The sequence below is a fragment of the Delphinapterus leucas genome, chromosome 14 (genome assembly GCF_059928025.1).
Source record: "Delphinapterus leucas isolate spDelLeu-1000000601 "Yukka" chromosome 14, BTC_Dleu_Yukka2, whole genome shotgun sequence".
NCBI lineage: Eukaryota > Metazoa > Chordata > Mammalia > Artiodactyla > Monodontidae > Delphinapterus > Delphinapterus leucas.
Window position 1 is genome coordinate 32,493,247 of NC_143142.1, and position 21,190 is coordinate 32,514,436.

At 42.6% G+C, this 21,190-nt stretch overlaps 1 protein-coding gene across 1 annotated transcript in view; it reads left to right on the plus strand.

Moving 5' to 3' along the window:
- L3MBTL4 (L3MBTL histone methyl-lysine binding protein 4) overlaps positions 1–21,190 on the plus strand; it is a 303,558-nt gene that overhangs the window by 197,108 nt on the left and 85,260 nt on the right. Inside the window, exons 14-15 of the mRNA XM_089894942.1 lie at positions 4,938–5,111; positions 18,289–18,359. Coding sequence (XP_089751068.1) covers positions 4,938–5,111; positions 18,289–18,359 — 245 coding nt within the window. The remainder of the gene's footprint in view (positions 1–4,937; positions 5,112–18,288; positions 18,360–21,190) is intronic.

Genomic DNA, 21,190 nt, shown 5'->3' on the forward strand with positions numbered 1-21,190 from the left:
TTTAGGTCTTAGAAAGAAAAGAATATAACTGGATAATAAAATGATTGAGATTAAAATACAAAAGGCAGTGGGCTTCCTGGAGGGGTGGCTTAGTTGCATTAGAGAACTCTTTACAGTTTAACTACATCCCTAATTCCTGGGCTACATGAGGTCATATTCCTAGATCAGGGCTCCTCCTGGGAGCTACTTGCCTTTTTGGGATGACTTCACTTTTCTGGATCAGGAAAAATGTTGTCAGTGACCTGACACTCTTCCTGAAATATTGCTGACCTCTGTGTTTTTATTTATGTTTTGAAGTACAGCACCCAAGGGGCTCTTTCATCTTTGCCATTTTGCTTAAATTTGTAACTCCTCCCTACCCTTATAACATCATGTCACAGAGAGAAAATGCTAATCAGTACTTGGGAATTCAGAGTCTGGAGGAGGCCGCTCTGGCTGGAAGGACTCTGGTGCCTGAGGCCCCTCTGGCCACCCTGAGGGTGTAGCTGCACAGGGGTTGGGAAGCTACCAATTAGGTGTGTGGTGACAGCTTAGTTATAACCTCATGGTCCAGACTGTCCATCTCCCAGGATTTGACAGATCATGGCCCATTATTTTCAGCAAAACAAGGTAGTCAGAGACAAGCAGGAACCACACTTGCTGCTTGGGTATGAGAAGATGAAAACATTGTAGATACAAGATGATCATATGGTTGGATGTGCAGAGCCTGGAGTCCAAGGGGTTTGGAAATCAGCAGGTGCTATCTAGACTCTTGGAATTGGAGCTGCACGGGAAGAATCCAAAATGAAGGTGGGATCCCAGCCAGTGGGTAAAGCACAGTAGGAGAGAATAATTCAGGGGGAGAAGCACATAGGCGACTGGCCAGCTGGTATCGGGGAAGTGGGGGCCTGGCTGCCTGGGTTGGGATTAGGAGGCAGAGGGCCTCCTAGTAGGAGATGGCCTGGCAAGTACCAAGTAGGAACGTAGGGCCTCTGTCCCTCGGATCAGGACCGGTCCTGAGAATACGAGGAAACTGCACCGACCTGTGGAATCAGGTGCCCCTGCTGTGGAAGGAAGGAGAATTGAGAGGCTGAGGACCCTCCCGGGCGTGACACCACCTGCCGTGATTCAGTGCCAGCCACTCCAGCGCCCCCTCCCCACCCCCTGCCCCATTACAACCAGCAGGGGAGCCCCCAAGGACGCTGCTGCGTCCTTATTTTTCTCTTTCTCCTCAGATGTTAAAAATTCTACTTAAATATTCTGAAAAGCAAAACTAGTATTTTTAATGGCAGCCATTTTTATGTTTCCTTCTATTTATCAAGAGGGCTACTAGGATCTCAGTTTTTAGCTCTCTCCAGAAATCTCTCTTAAAGTTTGTCTGCAGCTGCCTAGCAGTTTTTTGCTTATTTAGCATTCAACCTCTATTCATCTGTCTTGCTGATGAACTTGGGCCTGACATATTTTATAAATTATTTGGTTGAACTGTATAAAATTCCCAATATCCTACTGTCTCTGACTTTTAAAAACTATATAGTTCCTGCTCTCTCTTCCTTCTTTTCCTGCCGGCAGCAAACACATGTTGAATTAAGGAGGGATGGGGAGCTGGTCTGCTGCATCAGAAGAACCCCGCCTCCCCCAGGACGCCCTCTCAGGCCTTCCCTCCTGGCCTGGGTTTTCATGCCCCCTTATCTTGGTCCGTTATGAGCTTAAATTTGAATATGCCACTTACCTATCCGTCAGAAGCTATCATTTTACCTTGACCAACATAGCCTTAAGTCACAGAAATTTCAGCTTATGTCAGCAATTTTCTAAAAAGACTGTGTCTTCAGAACCTTTTCCCCCAGTATTTGGCTAAATCAAAAGTAAGCGTTAAGTAGCTGTATCACACCTAGGACAACCACTTCAATCAGATTTTTCCTATGTGTACAGATTTATGCAGTCATGTATGTTCTTCCAAACACACACGTACACACACACGCGCACGCGCGCGCGCGCATGAGTGAGGGTCTACATGTGCAGGAGGGCAGGCTGACATTTGGGATGTCATCTCTTTAACATAAATATTTCTCTGCATTGAACACAAGTAAGCACAGTGTTGCAATCCAGAAGCTTGTTCACAGCAGAGCCCAGGTTGAAAATGGTGCAGACAATGCAACCAAAAGCCCCCTCATCCTGTTCCTTTCGTACCTTCCCTTTGTCTCCCATCATTATCTTCTTTCAGGTTCTCCACCAGCATCTTCTGCAAAGTATTCTTTTGTCATTTAATATGGGGTGGGCCAAAAAGTTCGTTTTGGATGTTACGGAAAAACTGAAACGAACTTTTTAGCCAACCCAGTATATTCTTTTGAACTTCATGCTTTTTTTCTGATCTGTATAATCCTGAGATACTTTCTCATATGCGTCACCTCCCACAATCGAGAAATATTCCATTCTACTGATGCTCCGAGGCATTGCATTTAGTTTTGCATGCCTGAGTACCTGAGAGACAAAGAAGAGCTAGAATGGGATTAGGAAATAAATGAATGTTTAAATGAGTAAAAAGATTGATTAATGAATGAAGATTAAGGGAAACAAAATTTCTCTCAACGTAAGCAAGTACTGAACAAGAGGATGAATGGTAGCTTCTACAATCCTGGATACATAAGCCTGAGGAAGAGACAGCATGAGTGTCATGCGGTACTAGTCATGTGGGGTAATTACATGCAATTTAGAAAATTCATGACCGTAATGATCATTAAAAAATCTCAAATTGGGAGTATGTATTAGATGGATAGCAAAGCTTCTGAGTAATGGTGTCTTCATGAAAACTCAGCTGTGCTTAAAATAAACATTTCCCCATCTCCCTTAGGTTAGCCTAATGCCTTTCAATTTTCATCTGCGGAAAGTTCTTTCTAAAAATCTCCCTTAAATCTCATATGCTGCAGCCTAAACCAATTGGTCCTGCTGGAAACTGCTTTATCACCTCTGCACTTCTCACCCAGGACCCAGCATGGGCTGACTTATTTTCCCCTGGACATTAACCGTGGCAAACCCTGTACTGCTTTCCCTGTGAATGCTTGCCTTGGCTACACTTTGCACAAAAATTACATTCCTTTTCTTTGATGGTGCTAAAAATGTTTTCCCACTTCTGCCCACGTGATTGATGCTAATAATTAAGTGATTTATTTTGGGGTTTCCCAAGAAGGTGCCAGGTAACTTTGGGAAATTGCTTATCCTGTGTGAGCCTGTTTTCTAACCTAGAAAAAAAATATGTCAATACCATCTTTGGGTATTTAGTACTAAATATTAGAGATAATATACGTAAAACACCTTGTATTGCAATGGGTCCATGTAAACACTCAATAGGGGTAGCTTTTGTTCTTATTATAAATTGTATTTATTGGTATATATCCCAACTTCTTCACTAGATTTATATTCTCCAAAGTGCTTAGCATGTAGCACATGCTCAGTTAGTGGGTTGTTGAATCAATAACGGAATAAACTAAGAAGTAGTGCCAATTAATATTAACTACAGAACATGCATTCACAGGGGCGCCCCTGTCTGGCAAAGTACAGGTCCACCCTGGCATATTGGGCAAGGCTGGTGTTATCAGAACCACCCCATCCCAAAGTCCAGAAGGCCCGTTCTAGATACAGGTTGGTACTAAAGTCCTCTGAGGTTAGACTGTGTATAAGTGCTCCCTGGAAAACTCAAATCTGCTGTAAAACAGAGGAAAACTGCATTGCTCCCTGATTTTATCATGACTTTAAAATAGCAAAAGCAAACTTTCACATATCAGAAAGGATTTATTATGCACCGTATACCAGCAAATTTATAGTAAGCAGCAAGTGAGTTCCTAAAAAAAGAGCCAACTGCCAAGATACTGATGCATCTGAGTCTGTGCTCCCCAAATGTAAAGGATGGCAGCACTGTCATAATGAGAGCAGCTACCAGTAGAGTGTGTGTGTGTGTGTGTGTGTGTGTGTGTGTGTGTGTGCGCGCGCGCGTGATTCCTCGTGGTCACAACAGCCCGTAGGAGCTGGATCTGATTTTCCCATTTCACTGGAGGGGAACTGGAGCTCGGTGGACCAGCTCCCTCGGTTGTGGGCGGGGAACCGTCTTGCCTGGTTGGCCCCTGACAGCATCTGCCTCGTTCCCGGCAGCACAGAGATTGGGGGCCTCTGGGGACAGGAACGTGGGCACAGAGACAACCGATCACCTGTGGCAGGGGCCAGAGCCTCTGCCCTGAGCCTGCTGTCAGCCTCCTAACACATCCTGGAGTCAGGATTCAGCCTTGACTGTGGTCTCTCCTCTTTCACCCACAACTGGCCCTTCACGTTCAAACACAAAACTTCCTAGCTGGTTTCAGGAGGATGAAGCAGTCATCCAGATACAGTATTTCTGGGTACATGAATGATAAGAAGTAAAAGCATGATATTCTCTGATTACTGGTAAAGATGTTTAGTTACCCCATAGTATTTTGTGATACAGGTGGTCAAATTAGGGCTTCAATATTGGAGGATACAAACTGAGTTAGGTGTTTACATGACATTTTCGCTGCTCCATTGGATGTACACCTTTAGATTATTCTTAGATTTTTAAGTTTTTTTTTTTTGGCCTCATGGCATATGGGATCTTAGTTCCCCGACCAGGGAACCCAAGCCCTCTGCGTTGGAAGCGCAGAGTCTTAACCACTGGACTACCAGGGAAGTCCCTTAGATTTTTAAGTTTTTTAGATTGTGAAAACCGTATTGCTGATGACTGTACCTGTAATGTCTGCTGACCGGTGTCTATGGTCTGGCACCTGAGATCTTCGCAAAGGACAACATGAAAAGAAACTTAACCTGAGTGTGTTCAGTGAAAGGAGAATGTCTCTATTCAGCTTTTCAATAGTGGATGTACGTCTGTTCCAATGACAGTACGGCCCTGATGTATCACCCTAAACTGACGCCTGTGCTCTCATTTTTATACAAACCAGTGCCTTTGGCTGCCCATATTCGGACATGAACTTGAAAAAGGAGGCAACGCTTCACGATCGTCTGCGAGAACAAACACAGGCAAATGTGGACTCAGACTCTACACATTCAAAATCGAAAAACCTCTGTAGTTTGAACTTCAATGGAAAACATGAAAAGGTGAAGAGCCAGTCCAGGTAAGGAACTTCTGAAAATGTGAACCAGAGAGCAAAGCATGTAGAACAGAAAAGAACAAACTTGTGGGTAATAATAGTTTCTTGTGTTTCTTCAAAATCTGTCTTTATTCTGTATATTATTGTGTTCACTGGCTCATAGAATTCATCTAAGCCTTGACATTTATTTTAAAAATATTTTTTCTTACTTCATTCTCAAAAATTTGAATTTACCTCTAAGTGTAGATATTATATGTAGGCAACAAAAAGCAAATCTCACGTGTAAATTCTGTAAGACTCCCTGTATCTCTGGAGTCATCTCACAGGTGGCATCTCTCTGGGCACGTGGCCCAGTGTTCACATCCTCTTGGTCCCATCAGGATCCCCTCGCTCACCTGGTACTTGTCATCTTTAATCCAAAAGTCCCTCAGATACGATTTCCTTACTCTGAATAGTTCCTGTTTTGATTTATCGATGGCACATCATCCTTTTGTTCCTAAATGTAAACTTACGACTTTAAGGATCAGTTCTCAATTTTTATTTACTTATAATCATTTTCTTAGAAGCTACAGATGCAACCTTATTTGCTCTTTTTTAACCTAAATGAGTAAATAAATAACATTTTAAGATAAAAGTTTCATCCTCCATGCTGGGAATTATAAACACAGGAGAATCTAATTACAAGTAAACAACTGGAGACCAGACAGAGACGGAGCCATGAAAGGCTCGGCAGAGGTGAGAAGTGGGTGTTTTTCAGGCCCCGCTGCAGGCAGAAGGCGCTGGCATTCAAGGTTGAGCTTTCGAGGAGCTGCTATGGGAGGGGCTGCTGGTTCTCCGGACCACCATCACCCACCCCTGGCCCCCCACAGCCCTCGCCCAGCCCTGCCCTTCCCGTTCAGCACGTGGGAGAGGAATGTGCGCGCCTCTATGCGAGGGCAGACTTTCCAGGAACCCCTTTCTGCCCTTTCACCCTTCAGTCCCAGCGTGGATGCTCCTTTACTGCTAAGGCCTGTTCACTGGGAGAGTTTGGCTCCTAGGACACACTTTTCACGTGGAGCTTACATCCTGGACTGTGCATTTTGTTCTTTTCATAGAGCATCTAGGCAACGTTGCATTTTCGTTAAGCAGCTGATTTTGATCGTGGTCGCTGTGCACGGGGCCGCCCGTCACCCTCCGCAGCGCACGCCCCATCCTCTTCCTCCGGGTACCACGCAGCCTCTCTGCCGCATGTTATCTTGCGTTTTCTCCTTTGCTGTACAGCCACTCCTCTTGCCGGAACTGTACGGGGTCTAGTTTTTCTTTACTGCTTTTCACACCCACACCATTTACAACTTCAAGTGGCTGAGAGCTCGAACAGCTTTTCCATTTCCTAGTTGAGGGAGTTTTTTCTTTTTTTTTTTAAAACTGTTTTCCAGGGAACAGCACTTGTTTATTCCAGAGACCAGTGCATCCATTTGCTGTTACTCTTTTTGTTCTGTTATCTTTCTTCCCCCCAAATAAAAACTCAGCCTCTCTTGTAAACATTTTAGACATTCATCCTTAATGTCAAAAGTCAGAGAGAATAAACAGCTCTTTGAACTGTTTTAAAAAACGATGACTCTGTCGTGTTCTCTCGGAGGTGAGCCCGGCCTTTCTCTTTAGCACAGGTGTACGGCTCCCCCGTCCCTAACTCACCTTTCAATACATTGTTGTGTGCTTTACCGTTTTGAGGGGTTTTTGCACTGAAATGTGTCAAATAAGCATAATTACTACAGATAGAAAAAGCAGAGAATGTTAGTTGATAACCAAGCAAAACAATTACACATGATCCTATTCTGTCAGATCCTGTTTCATGAATGCACAGAGCTGTGTGAGCGGCTGCGCGGAAGAGGGGGAGTCTCACGGTCCACATCTCGAATTGTTAAGCCTTCTTTTTCTTTCACATCCGAAGACCAAAGCCATTCTTGCACTCCAATCCCCATCCTCTTTTTTTTTAAACCAGTCGTCACAACAAAATGATGTTCGGGTCAAGTGGTCTTGGCAGTAGTACTCACTTTGACCTGCTTCCTTCCCCATGACCTCCTGTTCACCGTGCCGAATTCCAGCTCAAGGAAAAAAAGAGAACAAGGAAATCGACAAGAATATGTAGGCTAATGATGAGCAGCTAAAATTTATTTCAACTCTTCTCACAGTTTACTTGTGGTAATCTCCTGAGGCTGCCTCTCCTCTCACCCAAACCTTTGCTCTCAAAATCACAAGATACCGTGTACAGGTGGAGGAGAATGTTTAAATCCCATCTCTCCTCTTCTACATGCTGAGGAAAAATAATTTGTGGTTGGCACGTGTCCAAGGATAGACAAGGGGGTGAAATTAGTGAAAATCAGGGTTTTAATTTCCTCTGGCGTCCAGTGCATCCATGGTCACCGAGCCCTGGACAGGCCTGCTCTAACTTCTTATACAAGCAACACTGTCACCTTAGCATCTCCAGGCTTCTTGCAATTCCAGTGCAAAATATAAAATTATCTCTTGACCTTCTTACAAAATCAATTAGGTGCTGCCCAAAAGTTCAGGGAATTTTGTATTTTCCTTAACTGCATCCCAGTTTTGTGTTTAGTTTTAAAAAGCATGTTTGTTCTCATGTTAATCTTTGGAGAGGGAGTTATTATTAGTAAATTTTAAGTCTCCGTGATTTAGTAGTGGAAATAGTCTATTTATGTTCACATTTTCTTAGTAGAGGGTCAAGTTATGAATTCGAGTGCATTATATACTACTAAATGTTTATAGGATTCATCTTCATGGTAGTACGATTGCATGTTAATATAAGTTTAAAGAGTCAGATTCACATTAGGTCGCCATTACTGACAAACTGTTATGCTGTGGGCTTCCCTGGTGGCGCAGTGGTTGAGAGTCCGCCTGCCGATTCAGGGCACACGGGTTCGTGCCCCAGTCCGGGGAGATCCCACATGCCGCGGAGCGGCTGGGCCCATGAGCCATGGCCGCTGAGCCTGCGCGTCTGGAGCCTCTGCTCCGCAACGAGAGGGACCACAACAGTCAGGAGGCCCGCATACCGCAAAACAAACAAACAAACAAACAAAAAACTGTTATGCTGTAAATATATTCCCTCTTTTGGTGCTAGTGGAGTGATTAGTACTATATTCATGGTGCATTAAACGGACGCAAATGACCTTAACACTTGAGCATCTTTCATCTGGGAACATACTCTAGGGTGGATACCTTAATTTGTTTGACAGTTTATAGTTTTCAGATACATTACCTTTAAAGTTTCCCGTAATCTTGTGATTTAGGCAAAACAGACGTTATTGTCATTATATTGTATATGTTGTATATACATATATACAACTATATATATGTTGTGTATATAGTATTGTCACTTATTGATGAAGAAGTAGAGGTTCTTACTAGCAGCTAATCCAGGACACAGGTCTTCTGGTTAAATCCAGCATATTCTTAGTTCAGTAAACTGACAATGGCAACGAGAGATTTATCAGCAGCAATACTGATACTGATGTCATACGCTTATTAGCTTGTGCTACAAAGCGTTGTGCTGAACAGTTCACATACACGGTCTTGTGAATTTTATCTCATCCTCACAACAGCTCTGTGCGTGGAAAGTATCCTGACTCTGGTTTTATAATGTAGGCACCCGAAGGTTCAGAGAGGTTAGGCAAAGTGTGCAGGACCACACAGATAATTAGTAGAAGAGGTGGGGTCTGAGTCCAGAGCTACCTGACCCTAAATCCTGTACCTGTTTTCAGTGGCATCAGGCTGGCAAAAGGATGGCAGTTGGAGGCTCTGAAAATGCCTGGCTGGGTTTATGTTTAGACTTTCTACTGCTCTTCAGGATTCTCAGGGTCATCTTGTGAGGCATTTATTTCTTATTTTGTGAACACAGAACTACTGAAGGGGAAGAATCTCAACCATGTGTGCCCCAAACTATTTATTCTTATGTATACTATATACTGCAAGACTTCCACCTGAACACGTTTCTTTGTAATAGGTTCTAAAGGCTTCGATCTGCAACGGGGGAATAAAATTATACTCATTAGACAGTTTCATCATAAGAAAATTACTGGAAATGCAGCTGCCCCCCCACGCCCTATATTATGTTAGCTGGCTTCCCCGGGCCTGTGTAGGACATTTTTTCCAGTCCCCTTCCCCATCCACCTGGGTATTCTTTAATAACAACTTCTGCCTCTGATTTACACAGTCGGCAGGACCATTAGTTAAAGGAGCTGTCATATTCAATCACGGCTATTAAGAAAACCTAAGAAAATGCCTAATATAGCTCACTTTGTTTTTCCTAATGCCTGCCATATTATAAATTTTACGTACTTCCCAAAGGCCTATATTGACAATAAAAATGGCTGGGAAAGATTATGGTAATCGCAGAGAATGGCAGGCAGTGGAGTAGTTCCTTAATGATCCTCGTAATAAACTGCTCAGCTATGAGCCAACTAGCTTGTTTGCACGACTCAGATTACCTTCTATGAGGTCCGTTCTCAGAATTTAACCAGTGTTAGCTGGTTGTTTCGTGTATGAACCTTCCAAGTCCTTAAAGAGGTTTCCTTGAGTCCGTCAGCCTTTGATCTTGCTCCTTCCCATGTAAATTCTCTGCTTTCGGAGGCCAAGCCTCTGGGCTCCCGCTCACACCCTGTCACCATCCGCAGTCGTGTTCTTCCTCCTGCGCGGGTGCCTTTGTTCCCATTCTTCCTGCCTCCTCTACTCCTGCTGCGTGTTCTCTTCTCCAAGGCTCATCTCTGTCTTGAAACTTTCCACAGCAGTTCAGCCCGTGTGAGCTTCTTGACCTTAGAGATGGTGTTTTACACATCTGTGTATTTTTCACGCCTAGTTCAATGCCTGACGCTTAGCCGGTACTTGACAAATCAAATAGATGTTGAGCACCCGTGCGGTGCCAGGACTCTGCTGGGCCCTGGAGTGTGGATCGGATGAGAGCGAGGCCCCTTCCTTGTGCTTTGGGTCTGCTCCACGCTTTGTGTCTCCTTGAGCCTTTTTGATACTTGTTTTGCACATGTGCCTTATTTTCTCAAAAAGATTGGAGGCTGCTAAGGAGCGAGAAGCAGTTTTTATTATGCTTGCATTTTTCCTTCACCACTGTTCGCATTATAGTTCTTAGTGAATCGTAGTTGACTGATTCAGGTACATACATACATTTGTTTTCCCATAACAGTCTCAATGTCTTTACCTGTAAAATGAATACAGTATCCGAGGCTTAGGTTTTTGAACAGAGGTGTATAGATGCAGATAGATAGAGATGTATGACTGGGCCTGGAACATAGTAGAAACTATTGAAATAATAATTCCATATCTTTCTTCCATTTTTATAAAACTTGTTGATCTTAAAGTCTTGCAGTTGGACTGGTTCTAGCTGTGTCTGTAGCACACATCTTTGCACCAAACATAGAAATTTAGCCCTTTGTTTATTTACTCGGAACTAAAGTAAACTCCTTAATCAAGTGAGCAGTGATCAAAACACCGGGACACCCAGGGTCCTCAGGGTCTGTGGAGGACTGTGGTTGGACAGGAAGTCCCCGGCTGTCCGGACAGCCCCCTCCCACTCCATACTTCCAGCTGGACTCTGAGGGACCTCCAGCCAAGTGTGATGATCCTGGAGCTTTACAGTTGGAAAAGGACTCAGAAGGTTATCTCATCCAACTTCTACAACAGAGAAATAAGGCTGTTAAAGTCAAGCATTTAGTCCTTTATTGACACTGTCATTAGTGGCAGCCCCGAGCCCTCTGACCCCGGGTCATTGCTCTGCTCACCATCCCATCCCTCCTCCTCCCCCAGAGTGAGGTCAGAACAGAGCCGGTTTATGGCGTTATAAATACCTGAACAGCATGTACCTCCCTGAATTCAGGATCTGGACCATAGCCATTCATTTATTCATCATTTATCCATTGAACAAACCCTTAGAAAGGCACTGTTCCAAACTCCAGTAAGACAGCAGTTAAGAAAACAGACTAAAATCCTTGTTCTTTTCTTTTTTTTTTTTTTTTTTTTTTGCGGTACGCGGGCCTCTCACTGCTGCGGCCTCTCCCTTTGCAGAGCACAGGCTCCGGACGCGCAGGCTCAGCGGCCACGGCTCACAGGCCCAGCCGCTGCACGGCACGTGGGATCTTCCTGGACCGGGGCACGAACCCACGTCCCCTGCACCGGCAGGCGGACTCTCAACCACTGCGCCACCAGGGAAGCCCTAAAATCCTTGTTCTTATTAAGCTTTCACTTAGTGGTACAAAAACCCACGCTGGTAAGTGGTGGGATGAGGATCCGAACTCAGGCAGGACGGCTTGTCCCCGCAGCCCGGGCACTGAGCTAGTTCACTCATGGCACTGATGTTTCTTCATCCAGCGGGTATGTGCGGAGCGTCTGCTGTGGCCCAGGGGTCCCGTCCCCGCGGGGAGCGTATTTTCAGGGAGAGGAGACGGAGGAGGGAAAACAAAGATAAACCAAATGGAAGAGAGACTCACAGACTGTGGTAACTGACAAGGAGTGAAAGGGGACCTTGGTCTCAGCAGTTACGCACCTTAAATTCTTGGAGACCCTAGGCAGATCCAGGCCATTAAGACAAGTTAAAGGGTTCTGTTGACTGTTTTGCAAATTGAAACCAAAACCAGCCTGTCAAGGTCAGCTCAGGGGTGTAGACGGAAGCTGTGATGCGATGAAAGGACCTGGCCTCCTGGACTCCACTTGCCTCTGTGCCTCTGGCACCTTCATTGTAGTCTTGCGTTTCTAAACAAATTTATAGTCTTGCTAAAATGTGATAAAGTAACCAATGTATGCCTTAGAAAGATCTTTAAAAATGTCCTTCTATGCTGATTTTCATGAGGCATTTTACGATTTATTGTGGATCTCCGGATTTCTGGAACCCTGCCTTGGCTCAGGCCCTTAGTAATTAAATGCTGAGGACAGTGTGTGCTAAAGTGTCCGTGGTTTCTTCCGTCAAGGAAATATTGGGGTTCCCAGTCCCCAGAAAAACAAAACTTTGTTGCCTAAGCAACAGCGGGCATTTTTTCTCATCCACATACTTCACCTGGCTTTAAAGTAATTATTTTCTATTTATTGTAAATAGCAAAGTTGTGACGTTCAATGTCAGTTTTTTCTTATAACTAAAGCAATGCTTGTGTATTATAGGAAAATTAGAAAATATAGATTAGTAAGAAAAAATAAAAGTTGAAAACATTATTAATACTCAGGCGTTTTCCTATCAAACAGCATAACTTATAGTCTTATAAAAATATGATAAAATTCCCACTGCAATAATTCAGGTAATATAGATGTTTTTAAGAATAATAATTTCTCACTCTCCACTCCTTAACTCTAATGCTGCATCCCAAGGTTACTTGTGTGAATAGATTTTCATGTTCTTTTCTACTCTTTTTCTGTTTACGTATACATACAGATATGCAGATACACATTCACTCTTTTTTTTTTAACATCTTTATTGGAGTATAATTGCCATACAATGTTGTGTTAGTTTCTGCTGTATAACAAAGTGAATCAGCTGTTTGCATACATATATCCCCATATCCCTTCCCTCTTGTGTCCCCCTCCCACCCTCCCAATCCCACCCCTCTAGGTGGTCACAAAGCACGGAGCTGATCTCCCTGTGCTATGCAGCTGCTTCCCACTAGCTATCTGTTTTACATTTGGTAGTGTATATATGTCCATGCCACTCTCTTATTTCATCCCAGCTTACCCTTCCCCCTCCCCGTGTCCTCAAGTCCATTCTCTACGTCTGCGTCTTTATTCCTGTCCTGACCCCAGGTTCTTCAGAGACATTTTTTTTTTAGATTCCATATATATGTGTTAGCATACGGTATTTGTTTTTCTCTTTCTGGCTTACTTTACCCTGTATGACAGATTCTGGGTCCATCCACCTCACTACAAATAACTCAGTTTCGTTTCTTTTTATGGCTGTCACTCTTTTTTTTTTTAATTACATTCATTTTTTTGTTAATGTTTCTTTGAAGGTTAGCTTGTATCACTCTGGACAGCTTATAATATAACCCTGTTGAACACGGAGGAAGGATGCTGTGTTCCTGAAAGTTTAACACAGGAGCAAACCTTTAAAGCACCCAGACATTCAACGCTGAGGCTTTAATAACATACACACATATTTTATCCCAAGTTCACAGTGGAGTTCTGAACAAGGCACCTGTAAATAAGTCAGCATTTATGACCAGAAGAAAAATACTCTGGTCTTGGACTTTTATTTTTATATGGAAAAGTTATAAAGACCTAAGCAACTAAGTCTACCCACAAAGAAAAAACAAATTTGCCTTCTTCCTTATGGAAAGCCATTTGAAAACATTAATTGTTGGCTCAAAGAAAGTCTGACGATAAAAGATATTAGCTTAAAAATATGTCTTATTTATTTGACAACCTGTCATGAATAATTTGCCGTATCGACACAGGTGGATTCAATGCACTGTTTTTAATAACTGTATCATATTCCGTAGTGTGGACGAACTTATTCAACTCATTCCCCTATTGACAGGTATTTAGGTTGTTTCCAGTATTTTTCCTTTTATAAATAATGCTGCGGTAAACATTTTCACAAGTATGTTTATCGTTTATTGATGCTTTGTACTGCAGTATTCTTTAAAGTTTAATTACCTTTTATTGACAAACTAAACATATCGTATGAATTCTTCTTTCTGTTGGTGGAGTCTTGCAGGTCCTCGATCCATTTGCTTTACTGTAAATAAGTTCACATTTACCCACGTCCTTACACACGAGAGCACATAGGTGTGGATGCACATAGGAAGCGTGTGCGGTACTCGTAACCTGCCCGCAGCCTGCACCCCAGCTCATCACCCTCCAGCCCCACCACTGATTCTTCTCACTCCCACCCTCCACGTGTCTGTGCCTTTGCAGGGTCCCTCTCTGCACTTCACTCAGTAAAACTTGCTTCGAGGCCTGGTTCAAGCTTATGTCCTCCTGAAGGTGTTCTCTAACCTCCCGGACCTTTAAAGCAGAAAACCCCCTCTTTGTGACTCCATCGTGGTTTCTTCATCTCTTCCTTGTGGCCCTTCTCTCAGTCTGCTCTGTGTGAAGGTAGGCGGTGGACACACCTGTATCCTCAGATAGATTATGTCTCTTGGTGACAGACACCACCTCGGCCGAATGTGACACCTGCAGGTAGGAAAAGCTCGAAGAAATGTTGGCTGGACTTGGACAGTTTGTCTAAAAATGAAAAGCAGTCGGAGCCCAATATTTTCTTTCCAAGTCCCATTATAAGTTATACCTAAATACAATTGTTAGGGCAGTTTGGGGGGAAAATAGCCATGTGAAACAATCACAGACTGTGTGTATATTTTTGGCCTCAAGGGACCTTTTCCTTATAGAACAGGAGTCAGCAAACCTTTTCTGTAAAGGGCCAGATAGTGAGTATTTTAGACTCTGCCGGCTGTAAGATCTCTGCTACAGTTGTTCATTGTAGCATGAAAGCAGCCGTACACAGTAAGTAAACCGATAAGCATAGCTGTGTTCTAATAAAACTTCATTTATGAAAACAGGCTATGGCAGGATTTGCCTTGTGGACTGTAGTTTTCCAACTCATGTTCTAGAAGGTGTTTATTTACATGTAGACTAACCTGAGTTAAATTCAAATTCTTGCTCTTCTACTTGCTGTGTGACTTTGGGCAAGCTACTTAACCTCTCTGTGTTTTTCAACACACACATATAAGATTACTATTACCTCCTTCGTGTTAGGCATCTGGTTCAGGCCTAGCATTTATTGAGCACAAAGCAGTAGCCACTGATTTGCCTCATTAAAAGTAGTGGAAGCATAGAAGGAGGGTCAGAGAGCACGCAGCTCCTATTTTCAAGGAAGTAGCAAAATCCTAAGGAAAAGGCCAGTCATTTGGAAAAACAACAGATAGTAAAGACCAACGGATAGTAAAGATAGTAAAAGCAATGGGATGGCAGGGGCTTGTCTCCAACACAAGCACTGATAGTCTCGTGCACTCCTCTAAAATGAATCACAGACAGACAGACAGATGGGTAGCTTGACACTTGCTGCAGCAATAGCGATTCTATTAACAAAAGGTTTTGAAGGTTGTTCAGATGCTGGAGCTATTATGACTACATAGAAGCTGGAGGCTGGGCTTTAAGAAGAACTGGTGAAATGGTCAGAGCTGAGATTTTAGTGGTATTACCTTTTCAGCTAACATGCAAAGAAATATTAATCTTCAGCACATGACTGGCCTGATCACCTCCAGACATTTCTGACCATGTGCAGTAGATTCTCCCAAGGCCAGGGCTGTGGTGGCTTCTTTCACTGCCATCAAGATAAAGCCCGAGTGCTGGAGAGCAGCATGCCAGGCCTCCCCAGCTCCGCTCTAGCCAATTCCTTTAGCCCCACCTCTGGTCCTTCCTTTCCTCGCACAGTGCAGATGCTTCAGCCCCATCAGCTGACGGGCTTATTCGTGTCCCCAAATGCTCTCCCTTCCATTTTGCTCATGCTTGGTCTGTGCCGCTCCTGCTTTCCTCCCACCCTCATTCCCTAGACCTTCGTGGCCCCATCGGTCACCCACGTCCCCATCCTTTCAGGACAGACCCGGCTGCATCCCCAGCCTCCTCCCGACCAACTTGCACAGAGCCGCACCCTCCCTCCGGCCCCCGGGAACACTACTGTCCTCCCCCTTCTCTCCCCTACCTGTGTCAACAATCTCCAGCCCCAGGCCGTCTGTAGACACTCAGGAAACCCTCTGTTCCTGCCAGATGATGTGTAGGGTAGAAGGAAGCCTGGATTTGGAGTCCGTTGAGTTTGCACTCTGGCTCCACCACTGACTCACTGTGCCCCCAAGATGGGCAAGTGGTTTAATATTTCTGAGCCTCAATTTCTTGATTCACAGCCTCCTGCACCTACCTTATAGAGTTTTTGTGAGAATGAAATGAGGTTAAATGAAATGAAGAACCTGGGAGTCCTTAGGAGGCATCTGCCTCACTCAGGAGATGTAACGGAATCTGGACAGTTTACAGCAGGGGGCCCCAACCCCCGGGCCAGGGACCAGTAGCCATCTGAGGCCTGTTAGGAACCAGGCCGCACGGCAGGAGGCGAGCCGCAGGCGAGCCGGTGAAGCTGCATCTGCCGCTGCCCAGTCACTGCCCGTCACTCGCATTACTGCCTGAACCATCCCCAGCCCTGCCTCCTTCTCCACCCCCCACCCCCCCACCCCCACCCCCCCCCACCCGACCCCCACCCCCCCGCGGCAGTCCTGGGAAAAATTGTCTTCCATGAAACTGGTCCCTGGTGCCAAAAAGGTTGGGGACCGCTGGTTTACAGGGTTTGACTTGGTGTATCTCCCTGGTGATGTAATAATTTTGAAAGCAAGAACTATTCCTAAATATATCTGTGATTGATTGCAGCACCTTGCATTTTTTTTAAAAAGCCAGTCAGTAAATTTATTTGATTTAGTTTTAAATTGCTTTATAAAATCCTCGTCAAAGTTATGTAAGGCATACTGGCTTCTTTTTTTTTTTTTAATTTTGTAAGATAGAACTGCCATCTTCATCAGCTTGTATTTGCAGAGGGATGCTTTCAGATGGTTTGAAAATCAACTCAAGTTTCATACAGTTTGTAAAGTTTGGGGGGAAATACCTAGCTAGTTGCCAAAAAGATGTAAGCAGAGCTGAAATTGTTCTTTTCTTTTCCATCTTATTCTTTGCAAAATGACTTTACTGTGCACACGTGCCTCTGACATCCCGTGTTGACCAGCTCTCTCCCCCAGAGGCTCGCTGCTTAGGGCTAAGCCCTCCTTCCACCATTAATGTTCTTTCCTACAAGAATGTAGATAAATCCTGATGAGATATATAAATAATTTTATAGTATATATTATATATATAATGAAACTAAACATATGGAATTAATAAAAATATTCCATATATTTTTATGCATGACCATGATGCATAAGAGTTTGTAGACTATGTTATAATATATTGTTTCACTGGTTGTTCCAAACAAACCCTGTAAGGCAAGTACTGTCTTGGTTTTGCAGGCTGGGAAGCTGAGGCTTCTAGAATCTAATTGCTCACTCTGGGCCTCACACCCAGGGCACGGGGCCTAAGACACAGACTCAGGTTTTGGGTGGGCTGATCTCTGCTTGCACCACAGGAGATTAACTCCCTGAGGCTGGTGTGTGCCACTGTGGCTGTGTGGGACCTTCTTTTAAGGTCCACAGGTGGCATTTCAACAGAAATTCTTTTTCAGTTAATTGCTTTTTTGATTAAAAAAACTCTTCATGGTTAAAAAGTATCTGATTAATAGAATGTGTTTTTAATCATGACATACACGTTTTTGGAACATACAGATAAAATTGCCTCAAATTATGTACCAGTCACTTAGGTTTCTATGTAAGATTTTAGTAACTGAATCAGTTTCCTTATCTAAAACAAAAACTGAAACAGTACTGGCGTGCCTACCTTAATGGCTTGTCAGTGAAGATAAAATGAGAGAGCAGTTATCCAAGCGCGATCAGAAAATATATTTGCCAAGCAAGGTATTATAATTTTCATTAAAATCGTAAATACTGCAGATAAACTAATGAACCATTTCAAGTTCTGTCTACCTAAAATTAGTTACTAGGTAATTAGCAACACTGGAAAAGTTTCATTTCAGAAACTTCCATATTCATTACAAACTATGAGCCTCAAGTTTTAATGAAGTTCCATGATGAAAGAGTTACAGAATTAGTCCTTACTGTATTCTGGAGCATTTTAAAAGTTAATTAATTCTCTGACATTCAACAGTGTAACTAAGTTACTTTGTACTATTGTTTGAGCACAATGTCTATAATCTTTTGATTAAAATAAGCACAGAAATCATCAGTAGCAATTATTATTTACTACCTACCACACCATCACCTACCATCCCTAATATCTCCTCCTCAGAATCTGAAGAGGTTATTCTCCAGAGAGTTTTAGAAACTTTTTGCTATAATAGAATGGGGTGTTGGGAGCTTTCAAGTTTCAGGTTTCAAACTTCCAGTTTCTGAACAAAAGTGTATTTTTAAATCTTAAATTGAAGAAAAATTCTAACAAGGCTCTGTGCAGCAAAAGTACCTGCTAATTCACTCTTGTTTACCCTGTGGTCTCTGTTTAAATTGGTGCTGCTGTCATGATTTATTCCTACCTCACAGGATAATGAATCCAGGTTTTATTTCTGTTCTTTGCCCAGACTTGTACAGCAGGCAAAGTGTTTGAAAATCAAAGGAAAAGAAGATATTGACTTGGATATTCTCTTCAGAGGTAAAAACAAAAACACTAGCAAAAACGCAGACTCTGCTTTTTTGTTGGGAAGAATGTCTTGTTTGTGTGTTTGGTTGGTGTTATCATTCCAGGAAGGAATGGGGGAAAGAACCTGCCAGGGGCCCAGACACTTGTGCTCTCCTCTCACCCCAACCCTACTTCACTGCTCTGACCTTCATTTCCTCACTTTTAAAGTGAAAGAATCTATAATCTGCTCTGTGGTCCTCACTGATGACAAGACAAATCTAAACCTGTAGAAATAACACATCTCAGTGGTGGAATCTCTCTCTGCCATCTGCACGGGGCGTGGAGGGAAACCAGAAGTGTCTCCTTGCGTTCTTATAAGTTGGGGGGACTGCAGAATGTACTTCGTTAGCAAGACAGGCAAGGAGGTTATGGCAAACTTGAAGTGTTAAAAGCTAAGGGATTATTAGAGTATAGGGGAAAGAATTGCATGTTTTCACTTAATTATGTTTCTTTGCAATTAAGGCTCAATATACACAGAATGTCATGTATAATTTTGAGGTTATACTGTAGCAAGCTAAGGAATACATTTCCTCTTGGGTGTTAATTTGGTGCAATCATTTTTATTTGGTCAGATAAAAATGTTGGTAAGTTGTAGTTTTGTGTCTTCAGCAGTGTAGTTCTACATGTTTGTATCTTCCAGAACATGGTAGGAGATCTGTTTATCTTCTAGAGGAAAAGAAATTAGTGAGTTTTCTCCTGATTTGGCTAAAAGTTCAAGTTAGTACAATTTGGTTGCATTGCACTTCATCTCCAAAACAATTATCCATTCGACTTGTCTTAAGAGAAAAGGAGTATGCTTTACAGTCATTGAACAAAAGGGCTGTGACTTCTTTTTTTTTTTAATTGAAGTATAGTTGCTGTACAATATTATATAAGTTACCAGGGTACAGTATGGTGATTCACAATTTTTAAAGGTTACACTCCATTTATAGTCATTATAAAATATTGACTATATTTCCCGTGTTGTACAATATATATTTGCAGCTTATTTTATATCTAATAGTTTGTACCTCTTACTCCGCATCCCTATATTGCCTCTCCCCCTACTGGTAACCACTAGCTTGTTCTCTGTATCTGTGAGTCTGCTTCTTTTTTGTTATATTCACTAGTTTGTTGTATTTTTTAGATTCCACATATAAGTGATATCATACGAGGTTTGTCTTTCTCTCTCTGACTTATTTCACTTAGCATAATGCCTTCCAAGTCCATCCATGTTGCTGCAAATGGCAAAACTGTTCTTCTTTATGGTTGAGTAGTATTCCATTATGTATATACACATCTCCTTTATCCATTCATCTGTTGATGGACACTTAGGTTGCTTCCATATCTTGGCTATAGTCAATAATGCCGCCGTGAACATTGGGGCGCATGTATCTTTTTGAATTAGTGTTTTTATTTTTTTCTAATATATACTGAGGTGTGGAATTACTGGGTCATATGGTAGTTCTATTTTTAGTTTTTTGAGAACCCTCCATACTGTTTTCCACAGTGGCTGCACCAATTTACATTCCCATCACCAGTGTAGGAGGGTCCAAAAGGGCTGTGGATTCTGTGGGCTGATCTCAGGCAGGGCCGAGCTCCTCTCGTAACTGGAAGAACACTTGATTTTATCTCATCCACGAAGCGGGGAGGAATCTTTTCCTCAGAAAAGGGAGGGAAGTTAAGTTACCCTATTTGGATTGTGCATCTATATGTGTCTCCCTAGCCAGAAGAGTTTCTACACAATATAACTAGATAGGAACATCTCTTTAAATAAAATGAAATAAATAACTGATATTTTGGAAGCTGCTCCATACAAATGTTCTAATCCATTTTACCAGCCTTCATTCTGTAAACAACATGTTTGGAACTGCATGAAGAGCCCTAAAAAAGCGTCAGTGTCTCAATTCATATTTTGACACTTTTGAAAGTATCTCCACAGAGTAATTACGTATACGTTCCTGTTAAAACAGATACACAGTCAGTTCAGTAGTTCACATAGTAAAATACTAATGAGGATCATCCTTATAAATATAGAAAAGATCCCTAGCAAAATGCAACTGCATAATGTGAAAGATGAAATCCACCTTGTTTAGTAAGCACCTGTGCTTTTCTCTGTAGTTTATAAGAAGTTCATAATCGCACGTGTTTATTTATTGGTGCATTTACCGTGCTTCTTAATTTAAACATCTGATTTCCTCCCAGAGAGGGTCTGTGTTCACAGACCCGGGACATTAATGACGGGGAGCCCCCGCCTGGTGCCGAGTGTGTGCTGCGGGGGCCACTGTGCTTCTTGTTGAGAAGGTGCCTCAGGGGTCCATCCGAGCAGGATTTATTTAGCTCTCTGTCTAGCCTTTTGTCACCCAAAGTGGTTCTTCCTCATATTGATCTAACCCTTGTTATTATAATTAAGCTCATTTTCTCTGGTTCTAACCTGGATGAGACAAAATAATGAGAATAAATATGTTGCTACTGTGACATTAAGTGATTATTTAATATTTCCCTGTTATTTTCTGTAAGCCTATAAATCTGAGTATAATTTCTAAATCCTTTTACCTTTGTTTTTCGTTTCTTCGGTCTGGCCATAGATTTGAGTAAACACATTCTTTAATTCATTAGGAATTTTTTCCCTTTTTTTTAAGGAAAATGAGTTAAAATCTGTTCCTCATTTCTCCCGTGAGGGAAAATAGTATATCTTGGATTTTTAGAGATTGTGTGCACATGTGTACACGAGCACATGTAGCTTCTCCTCTTCATATCTTTGGCATGTTTTCAGTATTTACTTGGAAAATCTTCATTTTCTGAATTGTTCTATTCACAGTTGA